General features: G+C 39.6%; 1 protein-coding gene across 1 annotated transcript in view; it reads left to right on the top strand.

Annotated features, from left to right (window-relative positions):
• Window positions 1-23,017, top strand: part of SLC1A3 (solute carrier family 1 member 3) — a 74,568-nt gene that overhangs the window by 15,360 nt on the left and 36,191 nt on the right. The window contains exon 3 of the mRNA XM_036848721.1: window positions 5,381-5,518. Within this exon, the coding sequence (XP_036704616.1) occupies window positions 5,381-5,518 (138 nt within the window). The remainder of the gene's footprint in view (window positions 1-5,380; window positions 5,519-23,017) is intronic.

Here is a 23,017-nt window from a genome sequence, read left to right on the forward strand (position 1 = left end):
TCTACAGGTTTGTGGTTTTGGCAGTTTACCCTCTGTCAGTGACTGGTTCTCCATCTGTGAGATACGGGTAGTACTATTCCTGGCCTCCATGGCATCTGTGCTTGTGAGAACTTGGCATCTTGCATGTGCTGAAGACTGTTAGCTGTTGTCATTAAGCATGAGAACCTGAAGCATGTTTTCATTTAATGTCTTTCCCACCTTTGCTACTGATGGTTTCCAACGATGAAAATGTGTGCACTGGAGGGAAAAGGCAGGCTACTTTAATTAATAAATTTTATATACATTTAGTTAAATCATTCCATGCAAAGGGACTTGGTGTAACCATTTTAAACAGTGACTTGATACTAATAACCATATTGTGGGATCCTCAAAAAGTAAGAGGACCTGTGGAAGGTTCCGAAGGTGCCTCTGGGACATCTGTAGCAGATCCAAGGTTAGTACTCAAGTGCTTCTACAATTCTGGGGGTTAGAGATGCTGAAGACCCAGAGGCCAGGTGCCTTTGAGAACTGTCTTCAAGCAAGCTAGTAGAAGGAGCGCTGGCTTTTGTTTGGAAGCCCCCGGGTCAACCACTTACTAGCTCTGTAACCTTGAACAAGTTAACTAACTTCTTAGCATCAGCATGTTCATCTTTAAAACAGATATGATAATACCTATCTCATAAAGTTGTGATGAAGATCACACCACCATTAACACATAGTAAGAGCTCAATAAAAATTGCCCTTCCCCACATAATCTTTCCTAAGAGTAGAAATGGCTCACTTGATAAACTCAGAGACAGTAAGTAGACCAAAGCACAGTCAGGGACAAAACTGATTCAAAGTGCATTTGCAATGTGCCATCACTCTAAACAACTCCTCTCTTCAAAGCACTTGACTTAAAACTATCCCTTATAAATAAATGATGTCATCTTTCCACAGTTCCTACTATAAAGAAGAGCTTTTAGAAAGTGTGGTTTCCGTATTGGAGACGGTAAAGAAACACAGACATTCTAGGGTAGATGCCAGGACTACACTTCCAAGCAAGACCAGCTTGACTGGAAGGAGACAGATGAAAAATTTCACCACCTCTTGAGACTTTGCCTCCTTGACTGTCCTTCTGTTGCTCTGTTAGACATCTTTTTGGCATATTGGAGAGTTAAGAGACTTTGTCATTCATGTATTGCCCAGAATTCATTCACTGAGCTGGCTTGCTTTCCCTCCTAACATCTAGATGAAAATTGGTTGCACGAAGTGAATGTGGGGTTTGATGGGGGAAGGGAAGGGAAGGTGCGAGGAGCATTCAGGGAGAGAAAGAGGCTGCAGACAGCTGGTGTGCTTGTAGACAGGGGAGTAGAGTCAATGTTGGCAAAGCCTGGACTCTGGGAAAAGGGATCAAATGCACCTAGTGTTTAGAAAGAATAGTCCCTTCTTTCATCTACACTGGCTTGTCTCTTGCCCCTAGAACCTGTATCATTAGTAGAGCAGCTATTTTACCAATTTTTTCTGAATTATCATTTAAATGGGTATTTCTGGACTAGGCAGGATCCTACCCACCCTTGAAAATATTGTTGTACATGGGTAAATACATTTCTAAAAATGTATTTAGAAAGGGTCTTGTAAAACCAAGCTTGTTCTTAAATTGTTATTTGAAGGATATCTAAAATTCCTACTAGCTTGGTATGGTCAAATTTCAGAAGACCAAAATGAGTTTCTTGGGCTTACTGTGCATATTTTTTGTTATAATTGAGTGACAAACGTTTAAATGCATGTAAATAAAAGTCACAAAACATAACCAATACCAGTGAAAATACATTTGATTGGAAGTAAACTTTATAATATTTATTTTATTACTTGCATACTTATTATAAGATAAAGCACAGATTTTAGTAACTTGACCTTTATATGAACAAGTAGGAAAGAACCAGATATAACCAGAGCTTTTTATAATTCCTATGTGCTGTTAATACTGTTGTATTGAATAATGCACACTGAATATTGAAATTAAATACCTTACCCCAAACCGAGTTCCAGGGAGATTAAAGATTTAAGATTTTAAAACCAAGCAAACTATCAAAAAAGGAAAAGTGTTTTAAAGGTTTCTCAAACTTAGGAGGGTGAGGGAAATTAAAGTTTATAACTCTTGAAGAAATCGCTTAATAAAAAAGATGTGTAGACATTATTTGTAGAACACCTGTATATTTTAAGTAATAATATATGGCAAGCAAATTAGAAAAAAACTATAACAAATATTATTTTAAACGTAGGCAAAGGGTAATTATCTCTATTATATAAAGAATCTATACCAAATATATACACACATACGTAAACTCTTAAACTATCAGGATTTAGTAAATGACTGGTGAAAATACAATTAGGAGGAATGGTCAACATCATTAGATATTAAGTAAATTCAAAAGAAAACAAATATACAGACTATTTACTCATTCAAAAATTCTGCTTCTTTTAAAAAGTTTTTATGATAATATTCTGTTCCTAGAGGTATGGGAAATAAAGCCTTCTCATTCACTAATGGGTTATTAAACTGCTGGGCCAATCCATTGGGAAAGCAATTCGATAGCATGAGTTGAGGTAGTCATATGCTTTATTTTTTTTTCTTCCAGTTTTACTGAGGTGTAATTGACATACAGCACTGTATAAGTTTAAGATGTACGGCATGGGAATTCCCTGGCATCCCAGTGGTTAGGACTCTGAGCTTTCACTGCTGAGGGCCAGGGTTCAATCCCTGGTCTGGGAACAAAGATCCCGCAAGTCTTGCAGCTCGGCCAAAAAAAAAAAAAAAACCACACACACACACACACACACACACACACAAAGATGTACAGCATAATGATTTGACTTGCATACATCATGAAATGATTATCACAAAAAGTTTAGTGAAAGTCCATCGACCAGGGATTGAACCCATGCCCCCTGCAGTGGAAACACGGAGTCCTAACCGCTGGACCACCAGGGAATTCCCAACAACTTTCATATACAACATACAGCGGTGTTAATTTGTCATGTTGTCCATTACATCCCTAGTACTTATTTGTCTTATAACTGGAAGTTTATACTTTTTGACTGCCTTATCCAATTCCTTTCCCCACACACACCCCCTCTTGTAACCACAATTCTGATCTCTATGAGTTTGTTTGTTTGTTTTTGAAGTATAATTGACCTACAACACTATTTTAGTTCCTGGTGTACGACATAGTGATTCCATGTTTCTATACATTTCCAAATGATCTTCATGATAAGTATAGTTACCATTTGTCATTCTACAAAGGTATTACATAATTATTGACTATATTCCCCACACTGTACATTTCATACCCATGACTCATTTATTCTGTAACTGCAAGTTTATACCTCTTAATCTCCCTCACCTATTTCTCTCCTCCCCCGAGCTGGTAACCAGATTCTCTAATGCACTGGTTCCCTTTCCCTGAACTACACTAAACAAAATATTCCTAGGTAAAAACCAGCCTTCATATATTCATAATGGTGTTTTTCATAAAAGTAAACAACCTGTGAAACAACCAAGTGTTCAACAACAAAAAGGGTAGTAAGTAAATTTTGATACAGTCACTGGATCTGCTCTCATGAGGCTTAAAAGTGATGTTTATGGTGACTATATATGGAAAAGTATAGTCTGAGTGATCTCCGTGTATTTAACTCTGTAAGAGAACATTCTGGAAAGAAGCTCAGGGAAGAACTAACAGTAGTTGTCTTTGCTCTACTGAAGAGACAGGAAGTATGAAAAGTAGTCAAGAATGTGAAATCTGAGTCCAAACTGCCTGGGTTTAAATCCCAGCTCTGCCACTTGAATGGACGGCTATTTGACTTTGATATGGAAGAGCTGTTGAAATTGGGCATGTTTTAACTTCACTATGATTAGATTTCTCCATCAGTAAATTGGTGGTAAATTAGTACCTATGTCCTGGGAGTTTTGTGAGGATTAAATATATTGATACTAATACAGGTAAAGCACTAACAACAATGCCTGGCAAATAGAAAGAGCTCTCAGTCAGTATTAGCTTTTTGCTATTTAAATGGTAGAACCAATAAAGGCAGGCTTTTGCTTCCTCTTTTCTACATTTTCCAGATCAACTTTTCTCTCCCGAACATATTACTGTTACATTGGGAAAAAGCGATAAATATTTTTCTGAAGGTCTTGAAAACAGGGTCAGCTGGATTTTCTAGTCATGTAGATTCAACTCGTAATTGGGATATCACGGTATGTAATCAAAGAATGGATACTTCATGTTGTTGGAATCCAAGAATTGAAATTGGAGTTGCAGTAACAATTGAAATGAACTTTGTGTCTCATTTCATAAGAAGTTAGGATGGTTCAGTTTCCTTAAAGGACTGCTTGCTTCCTTTGGAAAAACTTGTGTCTACACAGTGTTCTCTCTCCTCCCCCCAACCTCTAGCCTCCAGACTACTCAGTACTTCTCTATAACTCACATGTTTTAGTAAAATTTTTGAAAATATTTACAATAATGGAATAAGCAAATTTGGGGGGGGGCAAAGAAAATTTATTAGGGAAAGGGAAGAAGGAGTAAATTATTCAGTACATTTGTTAATTTCTGAACATTTCCAAAGGTACCATGCATAATTTGATTTACGTATAGAGTTATCATTTAAATATTTTTTAAAGTTCCAGGAGCAGAATCAAATTAAGGGGAAAATTGCTTTCTCTTTCCCTTATTATCCCCTAAGTTTTCAGGGAAAACTTTTGGAAAAAGTCTCTGCTAATTTTATAGTCTTCTTTTGCCAGCAACTAGCAAGTCTGTACAATATAGTTGCCAAGGCAATATCAGGACCATGTAGACAGAAAGTGTGGTGTGCAGACAGGGAGATGATGAAAATGGATTAACAGTGTGAACAAGAGGAGTTTTTTTTAATTGTAAAAAATAAAATTACACTACCCTTTATAAGTGGTTATGCCAGCAGTTCTAACATCTGTTGTTACAAAAGAACTTCATTATAATAAGCCTTTTTTTTTTTCCTATACTGCCTTGTGTGTGGGTACATGATTTGTTTCCTAGGCATGCCCCAATCTTTATGACTGTGTCCTGGGCCATGTCAAAATTGGTTCCCCTACATGCAAGTTAGACAAAGAAATGTTTCATTTGCTAAGACCAGGAACATTTTTTCTCTAAGTTCTACTTGAAGCCCTGAATTCAGCCAGACCCTTCCAGACTATGATTGAAAAGATAGGCATATCCCTTGCTCCAAAGCAGCACAAATATTTGCTGCTTAAATAAATCGACTCTCGTTAGACAGGAGTGATAATCAGCCAAATGCTTGCTTATTTTTCTATGATTGTTACAGTTTCAAAAAAGACTCAACTTTTCTTCTTTGTTTTTTGTTTGTTTGTTTGTTTTTTCTCCTGCAGGTACAATCCTTGGATTTACCCTCCGACCATACAAAATGAGCTACCGGGAAGTCAAATACTTCTCCTTTCCCGGGGAACTTCTGATGAGGATGTTACAGATGCTGGTGTTACCACTAATCATCTCCAGTCTTGTCACAGGTACCCTATGCAGTTTTGTTTTGTTTTGTTTTTTTCATGTGTGCTTATTGCAAAAGATCGCTTAGAAAAACAAACGCTTTAGGTTTCTGCTGGATGCATGCTCTGTTCTAGAAAATAAAAGTCCCTTCAAAATGATGGAAAGGAGGCTTTAGTAATGCATGAATGATTATAACTCTCGTATTTTACCAATCACAAGAGGAAACGGATTTGAACCGCCACGTAATCTGGTCTGCCTCACTACAAAAGAGGCGCACTGCTAAACACTACACAACCAGCCTTCTCTGCCCACAGCGATGTAGTTGACAACAGCGTACAACAGGTCTGTTTTCTCACCCTCTTATCCCACCCAGATAACATCTGGTTGGACAGCCTATTAGCTATTGATGCAAGAATGCTTGTTCTCAGAGCCACCACGACTTGAGCGGGAGCCTTCTTGGAAGCCTCATCAAGAGGTAATGCCCACAACACACTCAGCAACTCTGCTGCCACCAACACTGTATCTTTTCCTGGTGAACCCGCATGATTTCGTTCCCTTCTCCATTGTCCCCCACCCCCGTTGCCTTTTACGCTGGTGGGAGAATGGGGAGGGGGTGGGAGATTTTCCCCATCCAGATATTTTGTCAGTTGACACTTGGATTTTCAAGGCATGGAAGCTTTGCAGGATAGGATTCTTATTTTCTATGAATGCGAAATAACGATTTACGCCTGCATGGGAAACGGTTGAAGAGTCACTGGTACCTGTGATCGGAGAATACAAACAGAACCAAGAAGTTTTAGAAAAATGTTGCTGTACATTCCTCCTTGCCCACTCTTCTCTTTCCCCACAGCACATCTCTGACTTGGAGAAGGAATGTCCATAGACACTGCCCCAGCAGGATGGTTTCTGAGTTTGTAGCTAAAACCCAGAACTCAGGTATTACTGGCCCTGTTTTCTCTTCCGTCCTTGGCTTACTGCCCACCCTTAGGCAGATCATTCTATGAGCTGGCTCTGAGCATCTTTTCCCCTCCCAGGGAGTTCTCAAGGATATTCATAATCTCCTTTCAAGATCTCTGTGTAATAAGAACAGCATAGAACAACTCAAAAGTCTTAGGGCAAGATTCTGACTACTCTGTGCCTTGGAGGGCTGGCCATTACTTGGACAGAAACTATGTCAGTTTGTTTTTTTTTTCAGCGCCTTGCAGATCTCTGCTGGCTTCTACTTGTTCAGGTCTTCAAACAAGTGATTGCATGTACATAAAGCTTCCATTGGAGGATGAATTGCCCATAAAACAATCAAGTAGACAGGATGATTTGGGGCACTTGTTTTTGAAACTGGCCTGGCCCATTGCTGACCAGAGGTAATCATAGCGGCCATGATTCTTATCACAGAAGCTAAATTCGTGCTGATGTGACGGCACATCCTCATTATCCGTGTGCTGCCATTTTCCTGGGAAACAAGTTCTTGCAGAAGCACTTAGGGGACAGAACTCACATCCACTATTTTATTTAATGGTACAGGGAGTCCCTTCTCACCGTCCCTACTGGCTGGAGTCTGAATTGAGTACCTGCAGTTTTCCTGGATGCAACCTGTGGGGTTTGGGGTTCCTTTATACTGTCTCTTCAAGGGTGAGAACAGTGTTTAGAAGTTTCTGCTTTCTGGTAATTGTGCTACAGTGGGTTTTATAAGAGGAAAGCCCTCGTTTGGTACAACTAGAGAAAATATTAGCTCCCTTTAGTAGCAATCCTAGTTAACAGTTATTTGAAGTGGAATTTCCTGGTATTTTCTAATACTTAATACATCAACTTTGTTGAAGGAATAAGAGCTTTCGTTGAGTAATTTTTCTGGGAAAAAAAAAGAAACCACTATGATGCAATCCCTCTGCATGGTTAAAAAGAAACTGTGCGTAAACCTTGGAGAAATTATCAACATTTATAATATTGGTGTTAAAGAGAAAGGAATTATAAGCTGCAAACAACCAGTATAAAATGAACTTTTAAAATGTAACCTAACTGCAAGTTGGGAAAGCTGCCACTAGGGACCATTAAAAGAGTGTCAGCTCTTTTCCAGGACTGTTAAGAGAAAGGGCTTAATTTAGCTTGCCAAAGATCTTTTTAAGGTGTTGGTCTCAAAGGAATAATTTCCAAGCTACATGGTAATTTAGATATTCATGATCAACTGGAGTGAGTGACAGAGTCAATAAGAATTTCTTTCATGGTTTTAAGTACAGGGATTCTAAACCAAAGCAGGGTGTGACTCAGTGTGAATGAGGAGGTGGGGGGACTTTTGCAAAGTACACACACCCAGAGGATCCCTGTGTGTGTTGGGAAGCATTATTGGAGAATGTGCTGGGAGAGAACAAAATCAGGGTCCACTATTTTAGAATGGAAAAGCAAACTCAGATGCCTCCAATGGCCAAGCAGGTGATGTATATATATGAAGCTGCCCTTTCAGGCTACTTTTTGTTTTCCTACTTAATAGAGTCATGGATACAGAGAAATATTTCTCTTTGACAGGAGAGGTAACAGGGATGAGTGTGATGATAAATGGAAACTGACCCGCTGCAGAATAGTGTAGACAAAGGGAGGCAAGGAGGAGATTGTGACCTGAAAACTATCAGCTCCAGCCAATTGTTGCCATGTGTCAACAAGGGCCAAATCTTCCAATTTTTCAAAAGAATCCAGAAATCCAAAAATTGATAAGAACCTAGATTTTCAAACATTGACATAATCAACAGAACAAAAACAGAGCCAGCCAAACGAAGCACATCTGCAGGCTCAATCCAAATCTTGGGCTACCAATATTGGAACTCAGGTTTCAGTGTCAGTGCTATTAATTATAAGAAATGCACTGATAGATTTGTGCACCCATCAAGCTATCGCTGGGTTTCATATGTTGCCTCATTCCACTGTTGACAGTTCCATATCAAAGCTTAACTCAACATGGAATCAGCTACTGAACACCACATTTATTGTCTACTAAACAAATAACTGTTGGAAAACTTCTCCTCCACCTTCTGGGTATTACCATGTTGTGTCCTAGCCATGTTGGCCTTTTCTGCACCCGACAGGAACACAAGAACTCAGCACTCTTAAGTTCAAAAGTCCCAGGGTCTGTACAGACAGAAGCTGAAGTGCATGAAACCCTTATTGCATTACTTCCATTTGGCATTTTGTTTTAGAAGTTTCTGTACATTCAGTCACATTTAAACTCTGAGACATTTAAGTTAGGTTTTCATAGTTGGAACATCCCTGTTGGTGAATTGTGGCACTAGACCCCCTGTAAGCCATGTTCTCCTTTTTCTGAATTTGAAATTTCAATTCTTCCAAACATCCTTGGTGTGTATTAGCATTCCAGAAGCTGCCAGAGAGAAGCTGGAGAAAGCCTAATGGCTAGATTTGTACTCAAGTACCTATTTTTTTGAACAAGAAGAATACTTGTATGCCAACGTACCGCACAATAAAATAGGGGGTTGGCACCAATTTGTATTGATTTGGTCAAGATAGGCAGCCGGACTAGATATGTCATGCCAGAATTATGAGTTGGCTCGGCTGACTTAACCCTGATTAACTTCACTAGATAATAATTAAACTCCATTTCAGGTTGCTCTGTGTAGACGTAACTGTCACCTGCTCCTTACTTTGGAATTTTTTCAGAAAACTAGTGCTTTCTTCTTTTCTCATTCTAAGTGTGCATTCCTTCTCAATCACTTACCTCGAAAGGAATCTTCCAGTGTCTCCAGTTTTCTGGAAGGGGGATGCATCCCTTTTGACAAACATCTTCCAAATCTATAGACCAATGAATTCAGTGGAATGTGGGACTTAACTGTAGTTGAAGCCAACAAGCTACACTCAGCAAAAGGCTCTCTTACCTGAGAAAATAAAAGTACAGACAACAAATGGCGTACCTCAAAGTATGACCCTTAGTGTCAGAGAAATGACAGTTACAATAAAGATAATCTAAAATTTTGTCATTTTCTTTAACACAAGATGGCAAAAAAATGAGCTAGACAATTCTTAGTATTTGGACATGTGAAAGGTTTGTGAAGGCCTTGCAAAAATGAAAGCCAAAATCACACAAGAAAAATTTAATATTTTAAACTATTCATTGTCATGGCTCAGGGATATAGCTGAGGCCTTTGTGAAATACCCCAGGCACTTATGTACAAGAAAAGGGACTGCAGATTTCTTTCCTTTCTTCCCCCACACATATATTTCATTGAAGAAGGGGAAAAAAGTATCCATCTCAGGTGGGGAGGAGTTTCTTTGAGCCTCCTTTTCATTCTCTGTAAAACGAAGGTGTTACTGGTACCTATGTCATGGGTCTGTTCTGAGTATTTATGCCTGGCACACAGTATGTGCTCAATTAATGGTAGCTATTGGCAGTCAGAGTAGCAGCAGTGAGAGCTGTCCTGGTCCACATTGTATAAGTGAAAATTCTAGAAGAAGAAGAGAGCTTCAATTCAGGGGCATGTAACTGAGCCTCCACATTCCTCACGTCTCATATGTCTGTGATCTTTACAGCGATCAGTTTCCTATTAAAGGTAAATTAAAGAAACCATGAGTAATGGAGTAACAACACGGGAAAATTCCTTTCTCTCCATTGGAAGGGATTGGTTTTTGCCCTGCAGTGAGGGATGGGATGACCTTATCACAGCTGCATAATTCTAAATATTATCATTGGTTATACAACTGCCCAGTCTTTCCTGAGAAACTTAGCCCCAGTGTGTGGCATCCTGGAATCCACAGGGCAGCAAATTCCATGTGCTGCTTACATGCCGAAAGCGGAGCCTTCCCGGCTAATCAAAACTTAGACAAACTGAGTCTGTCTCAACACTCGAACACACTTCATGGCAGCCTGGAAACAAGGCACAGAGAAAGCAGCTTCAGTCCAGCTCATTTGAAGCCAACCGTTGGCCCCGCTTTATTTTCTATCTCCATCTGTTTACAAACATGGGAAGGGAGGCTAAATAACATCCATCTAGAGGGAGAGGTTGTAAGATCTAATGGGAAGACCCATCTGAGGGCTAAAGAGATCACCTGACTTTTTTGCATCCTATAGAAAGGAAATCTGGGAAATTAAATGCTTTTTATTTATTTTTAGTGGATTTGGGTTTTGGTAAAGCGTAGACAAATCTATTTAAGTCTAGGTGTCCCAGAAAATGTCTACCTTTCTGTCGCAGACAATTTCATTCACCTAGCACTTGTTGAGTTTTTTTACGTACCAGCCACTCTTCTAGGACCTGAGGATCCCAAATGAGGAAGACAAGGCCCCTGACCTCAAGGAGCTCAGAGTCTGGTTGGGAGATAGACTCATGATGGCAGTGTCACGGGAACAGTGACCCAGGGAAGAAGAGCCCAGTGGAGGACAAAGCAGGGACTGAGTATCAGGCCATCCCTCTTCCTGAGTCTCCAGTTTTCAGGCTCCCCAGTCAGCAGCTTGTTGTTGCTTTCCTCACACCTGGCTCACCATTAAACGCGGTAAGAGCCAGAGGGGGGGCCCCGTGACATTCCCAGCAAAAGTAACCCCGGGAAACATAGCCTCACAGATGGGAAGTCAGAGGGAAGAGGCACCTGACAGGGTTTCAGCCACAGAAAGTTTCCCTTTCAGAGCAGAGCCGCTCAGCTTTCAGGAGGAGGGACAGGAGACTGAGGCTGTCCAAGCTGGAAGGCAGAGCGAGGTGATGCTGTGCATCCCGGCGCCCGGAACGGGGGTCCCCTCTCCAGCACCCCGGAAGGTGGCCGCCAGCTGCCTCCCGAAAGTTTCATGCTTACGTGGTCCGAACTTGAGCTGCACTTGTCTCCTGTGAGGCCCACCTAGTGGTGCTAATTGTGCCCCATGGAGAACAGTTCTTCAGCCAGTTTCAGGAGGGCATCTGAGCACAGCCTGGAATTTCTCTCCCAATTCTTCTCATGTGCCCACTCCTTCTAGGCCCCTTACCAACTGGGCTGCCCTCCCCCGAATCCCACTGTTTTCCCAGAATTGAACCCAGAGCTCCAGGTGTCACGTGACTGGGTAGGGAGAGTCACCAGGAACCAATCCTCTGCTAATACCAGCTGGGGTTGGGTCAGCTGTCCTATCAGCTGCAACAAACCACTGGCTCAGAGGGGTTCAGCCTGTGGTAACCTAACCCCTCAGAACTGAATGTTTATGGAAAAACTTTTGTGGTAAAAATGGAACAGTTCTTGAATTGAAAGATCAGAAGCCCCAGGCTCAAGGCTTTGTGTGAGGTTTGACTTTCCAGAAGGCTTGGGGTTCTATGAGTTGGGATTTTTTTTTTTTTTTTTTTTTAATAAAGGGGTACTTTTTTTTTTTTTTAAGAACTCCTTTATTTATTTATTTATTTATTTATTTATTTATTTATTTATTTATGTCTGTGTTGGGCCTTCGTTTCTGTGCGAGGGCTTTCTCCAGTTGCGGCGCGAGGGCGCCACTCTTCATCACGGTGCGCGGGCCTCTCACTATCGCGGCCTCTCTTGTTGCGGAGCACAGGCTCCAGACGCGCAGGCTCAGTAGTTGTGGCTCACGGGCCTAGTTGCTCCGCGACATGTGGGATCCTCCCAGACCAGGACTTGAACTCGTGTGCCCTGCATTGGCAGGCAGATTCTCAACCACTGCGCCACCAGGGAAGCCCAAGTTGGGATTTTTTTTTTTTTTTTTTTTTGGCCACACGGCTGTGGGATCTTAGTTACCCAACCAGGGATTGAACCCAGGCCCTCAGCAGTGAAAGCACGGAGTCTTAACCACTGGACTGTCAGGGAATTCCTGGGAATTTTTATCTGTGAATTTCAGCAGCTTCAAGGTAGCCTGTGGTTTTGATCGGTTCTGGTTTGTAAGACATTTTTGAAAGTTTCTTTAATAAAATTAGCAAGAAAGAAAAATTTAAAACTTCTTTTAAAATTAAATTATTCTCTAAGAAAAATAAGACTTTTTTCCCCTTATATTACCAATTTGGTGATTTCTTTCAAACTACTGTGGAACTACAGGTCTGTGGGCTGTGTTGGAAAGAGATGCTTTTCTTCTGCTCATATGATAATGGTTTTCAGTAGAGCAATGATGAATCCTGATGAATTCTGACTGGAGATGTGTGCTTAAGGACACACACAGACACCCAGTCTATTGACTTTGATTTGAATGGACTTCTGCTAGGAGAAATGCTCACCTTGGGAATGACTAGGAACCTGCATTCCATTACAAAAGACTTCTGTGTGTCCCATAAAGCCAAGTAAAAAGATGCTGGAGTTTCTACCAGCAGAAAGAGACAGACATAGAGATAGAGAGAAAGAGAGAAGGTTCTGTAGCCAGACAAGGCTTTCTGTGGCAATGCCATGGGTTGTGTGTCTGCAGGGGACAGTACGCCATCTTCCCTCTGTTCCGTGTGTAGTGGGTATTTCATGATAAGCAGAAAGAAGGCTTTGGGGTGACGGTATTCTCTGCTGAAGGATTGATCTGCTGGAATGATCCAGCCGATTTTGAGTCTGGGTAGAATCTAGGTTCTCAAGCCTTATGTTTGTGCAGATTTATTTCTCTAGGCAAGATAATCTTCTTTTTAGCTTCTTCATGGAGATCTTTATAATAACCCCGGATCCCCCAGGCTGGAGGCCAGTGCACTACCCGTAACTGCACTTGTTTTGCTAACCCAGCAACATCTACATTATCAGTTAGTACTGCTTTCAAATGTCCATTTCCTGGACTCCCTCGTATGGGGAAATAGGTTTTGCTGTCTTTCTATTTAATTTTTTAAACAATTACTTGAGTTTCCATCTGAGTTTTCCTCAGAGGGAAGAAACTTCCCCTAAATTACCAAGGGGGTTTCCTCTCACAGGCCACTGGATGAAGGGAGGCCAGTGTCTGAGCTCTGTGGTGCTGGGGACAAGTAAACAAGTCAGAAGAAGCTCCTGGCTAATCATTTAGAAAGAGTTCTGTAAGAAGAGCATGATGGCAAGATGATTGTAGGCCTCCTAGATCCAGCCTGTTGAGATGACATTTATATTACCAGGACCTGTCAGTGCTGTTGGGGGGGGGGGGGAAATAAACACACACACACACACACACACACAATCTTGTCTCATCTATAATACCCCCGGACCCTGTCCCCCACCTATACTCCTTCCCACCACTGGATTATTTTGAAGCAAATACGACATACTTCATTATGTTTCTAAAAGCAAAGAACACGTAAGACAGGAATAATATTTTAAGATGATTTTAACTTGTTTCATGTTTCTTTAATGTTCTACACACCCCCCCCCCCCCACACACACACACCAAGAGCTGTCAGTCACTTAAAGAAAGTGTTGCCAGCCAAGCTCTTTACTTTCTTTCTGTTTGTGGTATAAACTTCTCTACCAGTGCTTTACATTAATTACCAATGCTTGCAGAGAGCCTGGTGCATCTCTATCTAGTAGGAGATAATGCAGTAAAATGTGGATGCTATGAAATTTGGGAACACAATTTTTCATTATAGCACAACATGAGTATGTGTATGTGCTCACATAGCTTTGCATGCTTGTTTTTTCCAAAGTTCTTCTGACTCTGAAAAGTACTACAGTCTGACTGTTGCCTCTACTCTCTTTAATTTGCAACTTTTCCAGAATTTCTTTCTGTGCTTTAAGGTTTCTCAACTAGATCATGTCTCCTTAACCTGTAATTTGAATGCACTGTTCTCAAAGGAGTTTGTGCTAAGAGCTGAAGTTTCATTATTTTAAAACTAACTTTGCTAAAGAATATTGCAAAATTTTCCTAAATTGATACATACCATAAAATCCTTAATATCAGCATACCCTACCTACACGCTAAGTATTTATTTTTTTAAAAAAGATGGAAACATTAGTAGCTTCTATACTGGAATCTTGCTGTATTTTTAAATCTTAGAATATAATTTGGCAGTCTTATCTTGGGACCTGTGCTTAATGACATATCTGAAAGCATTCCTTTGGCATGCTTAGGCTTAGAGCCAGACATTAATGTAGTAGTTCTTAAACATATTTAAAAATAATAAACTGGAAATTCATAACAATAACACTCATGGGTACATACAAAATGTTTACATTTTAAATGATGTAGGAACACATTTACTGTGAGAGAATATGACTTAGTATAAGAACAAAACTATAAGCATATTTCCATGAATAGTATAAGCTATTAAATCTAAGCATGATTGACAATTTCAAAATTTCTAATATCACTTAGGCATTATATTTCATAATTTTTAGCCCCTTTTTTGCCAGTATTCATATGAGTAGAGGCAAGAAACACTTATGAAAAATTTATAGGGAAAAATCTTAAAATTGAAAGAATTCAATCTATTGACTTTATTCATTTTTTTCCCTCTGAATTGGACACATGGCATCATTATTTGATTTTAGCAGAAAACAGATATTCTATGGAAAGATGGCTAATGTCAGTATATAATTTCCCATTAAATAAACACCTGAACACTAACTAACACCTACAAAGTGAGGTCAAGGGCGTGAAAAGTGCTGTATAAATCACATAAGCATATTTGGATATATAGCAGTGTGTATCAGACTTTCAACTGCTAGAGACATCCTTGTTGCCAGACTTTGCCCTCTACCACTAACTTCCCCTTGTTCCTTGTTCCTTGGAATGATAGAAATCTATTTTACAATAGAAAGAGAGGGGCTTTTATTTATATGAAGTCCCTAAAATTATTTCTTGGTATTGGTAGACTTAGGTTTATCTTATTTTCAAGATGGTTTTTATTTTTTTAACAGTTTTATTGAAATATAATTCACGTGCATACAGTTTACCCATATTAAGTGTATAATTCGATGGCTTTTAGTGTATTCACGGAGTTGTGCATCCATCATCACAATAAATTTTAGAACATTATTACTAACCCCCAAAAAACCACACACTTCCTAGCCATCACCCCCGAATTACCCCATTCCTCTAGCCCTAGGCAAACATCAGTCTTCTTCCTTTCTTTACAGACCTGTCTATCCTGGACATTTCATATAAATGGAATCATACAATACATGGTCCTTTGTTACTGGTCTCTTTCAAGGTTCATGTTTTCAAGGTTCATCCCTGTTGTGGCATGTGTTAGTATTTCATTCCCTTTTATGGCCAAATAATATTTCATTGTTTGGCCATCCCATATTTTATTTATCCATTCATCTGTTGGTGGACTTGGGGGATTTTTTACATTGCAGGCAGGGAGCTCTTATGAATAATGCTGCTGTGGACTTTCATGGGCCTATGTTTTCATTTCTCTTGGGTATATACCTTGGAGTGGAATTTCTGGGTCATATGGTAACTCTGCTTAACCTTTTGAAGAACTGCCAGACTGTTTTGTAATTGCACTTGTAATTGTAATTTTCATCCCCACCGGCAGCATATGAGGGTTCTAATTTTTCCACATTCTTGCCAACACTTATCATGTCTTTTTTTTTTGCTTTGCTTTTACCTGCAAAAGATGTATGCTTTAGCTAAAACTTTTGAAGTCATAAGATATGTAGTCTGGGTACTATAACTGTGCATTTTACCTTTCAAAAAAGATAAAATTCAAATGTTACATCTTTGGTTATACAAAAATAATTGTTGAAATCCTTTGAAATGTAGGTAGACTCATCAATTATAACTTTTTGTTATGTTAGAATATAATGTGTTACCTTATTCAGCTATAGTGAATAAAAATCAGCTTAATTTAAAAAATGACAGGTGACACAACAATGTGAATATACTTAATACCACTGAACTGTACCTTTAAAAATGGTTAAGTTGGTAAATTTTATGTTATATGATCTTTAACACAATTAGACATTTTCAAAAATAAGGTAGATGTAATATTTCAATGTCAGTTCTTTTGAAAGGGGCATTCTAAACGCTTGTTTGCTTATTAATCTAACCTACCACAGCTAGAGTTTTTACACATAGCTTTCAAAGGACATCATACACTGCTTAAATCAGATAGCTTTCTCCCTGTGCCGGGAATTCACTTTTGGAAATGTATAGTATAGATGCTTGAGGTATCCAGAATGTTAAGTCTTGAGGGCAGTGATCGGATAATCTCTCCAAATTGAGACATTCCTCAGAGGCCCCTGTGGTTTCCCTGAGGAGTGGTTGGGGGTCAGGGTAGGGGTATGGGAAGAGACAGACCGAAGCAAGAGGACCTCTGGATTACGTACTCGAGTTTCCTCCAAGGAATGTGGATGCTAAGACTGGAGTGCTGGTACAAATCTCACTGGTATGAAGTGGCCTTTATGAGCTGCTTCAGTGGCCTGGTGCATCTTAATTTACAGAATGTTCCCCGTTGCTGAAAGTTCTGTTCAGATCTTTTACAATACTACTGAATTATATATTCATTATAATTCTCTGCATTATGAGCTATAATTCCAGGTCAGTTATTTTCAACTCAGAAGGAAAGGGTTTGCTTCCTTAGGTGTCTGCACTTGGGTAATTCCAGAAGAGCCCCTGAAGTTCCGTTCTTTTAGGACCCTCCACTTTTTAAAGCACTCGTAAGACCTCCAATCCAAATCTTGGACTGTGTCTTTGTAGAATGGCTTCTACTGCCTTTTGACCATCAGTAAGCCAAAATGAAGCTTGCCAACTGACCATTCTCAGTAATTTGGGGGTTGTTTCATTCAGCTTCCATCTCATTTCTTGAATTGCCAGCTGTGAGTTGTACCTCTGCTTGATGAGCTAGTTTATTGTGGTACTGATTATTGCTCATTTGTATGCCTGAAGAGGACTATAGCCCAAGCAACCTCTTGCATTGATGGTGATATCCTCTTACAAATGTATAAGTAATGTACAAGCTAATTATAAATCATTCATTTGTGTTTATTAAAGAAAATCCCAAAGACCCTTTGGTGTAAGCAAAATGTAAGCCACTGACCACTCTTTAAAGAGACAAAGCTATATCGCTAAGGGAAAGCTAAAGGTGGTTGGGTCTTTTGAAGTTGATGTCACGGAGGGCAGCATTGGTGCTGCTGCCAGAGACAGGATGGATTATTGGTCTGACCAAGGGAAGTCTGGAATTTTAAAGAACACTGATAGAGTATTACAAGCACTATCCTTGATAGCAAGGGCTGGCTTTTTTTCACTAACAGTTGGTTTCCTCTGTTTATGCTGCTGTTTCAGATTATCCTTTCTGTGTTGAAATCCACACAAGGGGCATGAGCTTAAAACCCTCAAAAAATAAACAAAATATCCCAAGCTTTTTGTAAGTCTAAATATTAGACATTGTTCAGTTATGTCTGCCCCCTCCATCGTTGGACAAACCACACTGTGGTATGTGGGTCGGCTTTATCCTCCAGCCCTGTGATCTGCTGTCAGTGGCTCTGGGCCAGTGTCCTCTCCAAGTGCAAGCTGCATGAAGGCAGACAGCGTGTCTCCGTTCTGATTAAGCTTTGCAACCAAGCTCCCCCAAAGGCGCCACACTGGCGCGGTGCTGTGCAACTGTGTGTACACGTTGACAATGACAATTTAACCTCCCGGCTGGGAAATGGGATTTGGATATTAGTAGGAAAACAATTTGTGGTCTCATATTTGTGGTCTCTTAAAGGAGAAAATTCTAAGTGGTTGCTAAGTCTTGGAAAACTTTCTATTTCGGTATTTCAAGAGTCCTCCCAAATAATGCTCAAAGGGGTATTTTTGAGAAAAAAAAAAAGATTTCTTGAAGTTTTGCAAGTACAAAAGTTCCTGCTTCGGTGGAGTACAAATAGTGTTATATGAGGGAGGCAGAGGCGTGGGCAGGAATTTAAAAGTACGTTACATCCACCCGTGTTTATTGTGCTACAGTATTGGGATGTAAGGGTCAGAGGCAGAATTGGTCCCTTGGGATGTTTGTTGTTGAAATCATTTCTGTCCACGGCCCTGGTGTTACTAGCCAAAATGCGTCTATTCTAATAAAATATAGGTTCCATATGACACCATATCATTATAAAATACGTATTTGTGAGAGTTGCAATGGAATTAGACTCTGCCCACCTCATACACACAGGCAGTGCAGAGAAAGTTGCATGATTCTGCATAACTAAGTTTTAGGTTTTCATTAATTACCCTATTGGAAATACGTAGTTCTTCTTTTGCAGTTTCAAGTAAGAATCTAATTTGACCATTTGCCGCTTAAAATACTTTATGAGTCCTGTGGTACTCAACTAACACTCACTGTTAACCAATTTCTACTCTCAGCCACATGCCGCTCATAATGCAATTTATTACAAGGACTTGAATGAAATAATTTAATTATTTTCAATATACAAAAGGCAAAATTAGCTGCCATGAATTTCTCTGGAGCAAAGCATACTCGATCCTTCCAAATAAGTGTTCATTTGTGACATTCAATCAAGATACACTCAAATTCAAATATATCTTTTGTTAAGTAGAGTATTTCCTTTGGCATTCAAAATGATTCCAAACTCTGCTCAGAAAAGAGAAAGAGAAAGAGAGAGAGAGAGCAGATGTATTAAGGAAATTTAATCAGTTTCACTTGGCACATTCCTGCCAATCTACTCATTGGTTTACTTACACCAAAGAGTACATATATAAGTTAAGATAGAATCCGTGATTCTTTCATGGAAAGAGATTTTTATCAACACTAGAAAAAGTCGGATTTTGGTGAAATTCTGACTGCAAGGCTATTTCCTTAAATATGCAGACTCTGATCATCCATTTTATTTTATTTTTACAACTGAAATCATTTTTTGAGAAAAGGTAGCCATTGCAACAATTATTATTCTTTAAAAAAGATCAGTTTCTTTTATTGAAATTTATCAGAGTAACTTCATGGCTTTTTTATTCCTTGTTTTTAATTTATCCCAACCCTTATGTGGAGGAGGCTAAAATGGGCTCTGGGTGCTGTGAGTTTGTAGTGAGCATTCTCTGCATTTCTATGTGATCACTTAGAATTTTCTTTTAATTAAAGCATTAATCAGCATTAAACTTACCATTTGGCTCTTTTTCTTTTTTTTTTTTTTTGTTTTTTTTTTTTTTGAGGACCAGCCACATAAGTGTGCAAGAAATTGTATTTTATTCTGCCAAATACCTTTCCATTATTAAATTTTTTAAAATGATTGCACTGTCTGAACGTCAAAAGGAAATTTTTAAGGTTTGTATGTTCGATTATTTTATCTACAGCCAGGACTGTGCCACTCTGAGCAACAAACTTAGGTTTCAAAATTTTAACTTGGGAACTTCTCAAGGAAATTTGAGATTTGTGTCAATAAACCTTTTCTTACTGATGACTAATGTAAGTTGGAACACAGTTCTTAAATTAAATCTACCGTTTTTGCCCCCATAGTTCATTGGCTCTTTGGACAACCTCCAAATGCAGTCTGTACCACACTTCATGCTGTCTCCTCTGTGTAGTTTGAGAGTTTGGCTCTTACAACCTTCGATTGCCCTTGGAAGGTATTTATGGCTTTAATGGGCTTTGTTCACAATCACAGTGTTCTTGTAGATAAAACCCCTTGGCTTTCTTGTGACACTGAGCTACTGATCCCAACTTCCCACATGTACAGTCAAAATCCACTTTCAAAAAGTGCAGCCTCACCAGGAGAGAGGCTTGGAAAGGACTTCTTAAACATGAGCAGACCCCCTGTGTGACTGGTCTTTAGAGACAGTGAATCGCTCTGTTTTTCTTTCTAACCACAGACATTGTGAAAAGACTCAGTGGAGAAAAGAGTAGGATTTGATCTCTCTTGACTCTAACTGCATTGATGACCTATGGTCCAAGAGTTGCTAAGGTTTCAATAAAAGAAAACAATATGAAAACAAAAACTGTTTTAAGAAAACACCACAGATACACTTTCTTTGGTGCTACATATCAGTATGATGAGCAGTCCTAATAGTACAGTACAGTTATTATATTCCTTATGTATGTTGAATTATGAAAGTCACAGTCTATCCTAGCTGAATACATTTATCTGATTGGCTCAGGGGTAAAAGGTTCTCTGAGGATTTCGTTTTCTCTATCATGAAGAATGGACAGTTGGTTTAAATTCCTATTTTTAGGCTTCCCAAAATAAAAACACAATCCTAACTTCTGTTGGTTGACACGATGGAAAAGTGGCATAAAGAACAATGCTCTGGCCTTTCTGCAGCTTATTTGTCTGTTAAAAAGAAAGGTATTCCTATCTCTTTCAGGAACTTCATTCCAACAGATTCGTTCTAGAACAATTCCTGACTGTGTTGAAAGATCAAGGTAGACTTCACTTTGAGAAAATACCCAAAAGGGAAGTCCAGATCAATGGTTCTCAAAATTTTTCCAGTCCCAACTTACTTGAGAGAGAAAAATCACTCCTCCTAGTGATTAATAGTAGCTAATATAATTTCTTGTTTTTGTTTTTATTGGTATGGGGAGGAACAGAAGGAGTCTTGTAAGTATTGTTTAAAAGGGCTCTAAAGATATATGCTCTGATACTCATTTTTCCCCACTCCCCAACCCCTGAGGGAGATGTGCCTTCTCTATTGAGAATAAGTGTGTGTTTTCCAAAAATAATAAATTATAAAATGACTCACCGTGGATTATTTTAGTATATTTAAAATCTGACTCAAGCTTTTAGGAACATTGATTTCACTTTCAGTTCACTTTCAGGATTAAATTGCTAGGCAGATGTGAAAGTAGAGTTTGGGAATGTCAGTCTACCTTACCGTTTTTATCTGGAGTATCCAACTCTTAGTGTAGAAGCAGGTGGGGAAAGTAGATTCACCGTTGGGGAAACTTGTCCACTGTTTCTACCCTGACCTCTAGCTCTGGGATGAAAGTGAAAATCATCTTTCCTGGATACAGGCTAGGGGCTTTCTATAGTCTGAGGGAAAGTGTGGTTTCTGTAGGAGTCATTTATGTCTAAAAAGAGAAAAATTATTTTCCCTAAACATAACCATAATGTCCATGATCATTTGTTTAAAAATTAACAATGACCTCTTAATATCATCCAATCGGTTTCAAAACTCCCCATTTCTTTTCTCCCCCTCTTTTTACAGTGTGTCAGTTTGAATCAAGCCACATTCATAAATTGAATTTGTTTTGCATATCCCTTAAATCTTGTAATCTATAGGTCCTTTCTCTGTCTCTCTGTCTCTGTCTCTATTTCTCTGTCTCTCTCTCTCTTTCCCATCCTTTTCTTTTGCAGTTTATTGAAGAGACCAGATTGTTCGTCACGTAAAATTAGTTTTCCACATTCTGGATTACAGAATGTGATTCTGTACATTACAGAATCTGATACATCTGATTACATCTCCCTAGTGTTGCTTAACATCTTCCTCTGTCCCTCAGACCATGGTTTTTTGGTCAAGAGAGTCACAGATAGATACAAGCAGTAGAAGTCTGTATTGGAAAGAGGCCTTGAAGAGCCTTAGGATCCACAGCTTTCAGAAGCTGGTAAAACTCAGCTGGCCAAAGGCTCCTGAGTTAGGCCAGCTTTGACAATGTGATTGCTACTTCTTTAGATTCAAAAATTCTTCTTTTGTTTCAAGATGGGAGAGAGCTATTGGATGTGTTCCCAGGTGTATGCAAACTAGAATTATCTGCAAAATAAACTTAAAGACACAGTAAAGCCTTCATCATTCTGAGCCTGCTTCCCCGCCTGAAAGGGACCCACTGGTGCCTTTCAAGTTACTAAGATTTTACAGAGCTGGTTCATTATTATGAAGATGGTGAGTGCACGTAGAATAAATTTATTCCTGGTGAAAGGACGTAAACGTGGAGGAGAATTCAGCTATTTTAGATTTAGGAACAGTATGAACCTATTGAAAATTTGTTGTTGTTTTTCAATCAAAGGAAATGCAGAAAGGAGGGGCTAAATCAGAAACTTCGACCCTTCTCCCACTCCTCCCCACCCCCAGGCTTGTTGATTCTACCTCCTTAACTCTGACTTCTGACTGTGGCCACCCCTCCACCAAGTCCAGACAGCACCGTCTCAAACCTAATCTGCAGCCGCAACACCATCGCTAGTCTCCCCGCCTTCCCCCCACTCCCCATGGGAACTTGCCGTTTTCTGACCTGCTTTTTTACATGAAGACTGTATGATCTTGCTAAAATTCCCCACTTTGCTTTTGAAATAAAGGTCAGAACTCTGAGCATGGCTCCTGCTTTTCTCTTTCCATCTCATTTCTCACCGTCTTCCCCCCATGTCTGCCTTGACTCTTTACCTGAAACCCCGCCTTTCCCTTCAGTTCTTACTTTAATGTCACTTCCTCCAGGAAACCTTTCCTACCCGTGCTGTGTCACCAGGTGGTCCCATTGTCATTTTCCACCTCCTCCAGCCAACTGTAAGTTTCAGGAAAGTGAGGGACCATTTTGTTTGGCACTCCATCCCTAGCAATCATTTTTTGAGATCCCAGAGGGTCTTCAGTTATTTTAGAAAAAGTCATGAAAGTCTCCTTTTGGATGTAAAAAAGTGTTATACCCTGCATACCATTTTTCAGAGAGGTTAATACAGGAGGGAAGAAGCATCAAAGTTCCAAGGTGACCCAGCTCCTCCTGAAACTATTCCACTGTGTCCTTGAGTAGCATCAGACCAGAACAACCAACATTTGGACTCCTGACTTA

This window comes from Balaenoptera musculus, chromosome 3 (genome assembly GCF_009873245.2).
Source record: "Balaenoptera musculus isolate JJ_BM4_2016_0621 chromosome 3, mBalMus1.pri.v3, whole genome shotgun sequence".
Lineage (NCBI taxonomy): Eukaryota > Metazoa > Chordata > Mammalia > Artiodactyla > Balaenopteridae > Balaenoptera > Balaenoptera musculus.